General features: G+C 51.3%; 1 protein-coding gene across 1 annotated transcript in view; it reads right to left on the reverse strand.

Moving 5' to 3' along the window:
* Positions 1–1,484, reverse strand: part of DOCK3 (dedicator of cytokinesis 3) — a 99,500-nt gene extending 98,016 nt beyond the window's left edge. Inside the window, exons 1-2 of the mRNA XM_018572194.1 lie at positions 1,422–1,484; positions 648–703 (exon numbers count right to left, since the gene is read on the reverse strand). Of these exons, the coding sequence (XP_018427696.1) occupies positions 648–703; positions 1,422–1,484 (119 nt within the window). The remainder of the gene's footprint in view (positions 1–647; positions 704–1,421) is intronic.
* Between the last annotated feature and the right edge of the window lie 59 nt (positions 1,485–1,543).

Below are 1,543 nucleotides of genomic sequence, written 5' to 3' on the forward strand. Positions count from 1 at the left end.
GCTCCGGGGGTAATACTGAGCGCTCCGGGGGTAATACTGAGCGCTCCGGGGGTAATACTGAGCGCTCCGGGGGTAATACTGAGAGGTAATACTGGGGGTAATACTGAGGGCTCCGAGGGTAATACTGAGAGCTACGGGGGTAATACTGAGAGCTACGGGGGTAATACTGAGAGCTACGGCCATCACAGGAGGTATGTAGACAGGAAGTGGCAGCAAAGAGGCTTCAGGAGATCCGCAGCACTGAGAGGGAACAGAAGGAAGTGAATGTCTATCAGCTGATGTACACGATAGGGGGGGACGGGGGGGGGCATATAGATACAGCAGTGATTCTGACATTCACCAACCCTTCATTACAGGTGAATCTTCTGGTGTGTTTTGATAAGTGAATGTTCAGTGAAAGACATAAACTACTGGGGGAATCTCACCATTGTGGGAGGGGCAGAGACACAAACTACTGGGGGGAAATGTCACCATTGTGGGAGGGGCAGAGACACAAACTACTGGGGGGAATCTCACCATTGTGGGAGGGGCAGAGACACAAACTACTGGAGGAAATCTCACCATTGTGGGAGGGGCAGAGACACAAACTACTGGGAGGGATCTCACCATTGTGGGAGGGGCACAGTCAGTATACATGCGGCACTCACCCCCGGTTGCTGACCGTCGCCTTCTTCAGGTGAATGATGCTGGCTGGAAATATTCCCTGCGGAGGAAAGTTTGGAGGTCAGAGCGCTCAGGTTCACCTAAACAAGCATAACAAAGTGCAGCTGAGGACGGAAAGGGTTAACTCCGGTCATGTTATATATTTGCTTTGTGTCCTCTCGGTGAGATTTCCCTTCACTTCCTGCCAAGAACATAGAACAGGAAATAGAAGGAAATCTCTTCAAAGCGAGAGAGAAATTCCCTTTAAGACCGTTGTCAGCTGAACAAGTGTCCACCTTCAAGCCGTGTCCGCACTTCATATATCTACATCTCGTTATCGAGCGACAACGAAACTGTGAGCCGAGCTCTCCCTGACCTCGGTAGCTGCTGCCCGCGCGGAGGAATTCATCAGCAAAATCCCCAAGGAAAGCAGTGAAGCCATTGAAATCTGGTCTCAGCACTCTGCTCTGGAGTCCTCACTGGACTCATCACTGGAGTCCGCGGGGAGCGGAAGGACTCCAGTGATGAATTGCGTCACAGTACCTGCAGCTACAGAGGTCAGTCTGAGCCTTCTTAAAGCCTATGTACTGCTTGTTACAAATATATATATGAATCCGGAACGTTCCGCAGCTCTGCCCAGCCAGTGGTGTCTCATTTCCATGTGTCACTGATTCTAAATCCTTTACAATTCGGCAGCTTTATTCATAATAATCCCCCGCCATGGAGGTCCTTGTTCAGTCACTTCCTGTTATAAGGTGACAACACTCTGCCACTTTCACCCAGCTGCTCTCCTGCGTTGTCACCCCGCCAGATGGGATGGTGACAACAAGCGGCCGTTTCATCACGCATTACGCAGACGCGGCCCACCGTTGTCACCATCAGGAATCCCGCCCTGAGAAAT

Source organism: Nanorana parkeri, unplaced genomic scaffold (assembly GCF_000935625.1).
Source record: "Nanorana parkeri isolate BGI_ZX_2015 unplaced genomic scaffold, ASM93562v1 scaffold1966, whole genome shotgun sequence".
Lineage (NCBI taxonomy): Eukaryota > Metazoa > Chordata > Amphibia > Anura > Dicroglossidae > Nanorana > Nanorana parkeri.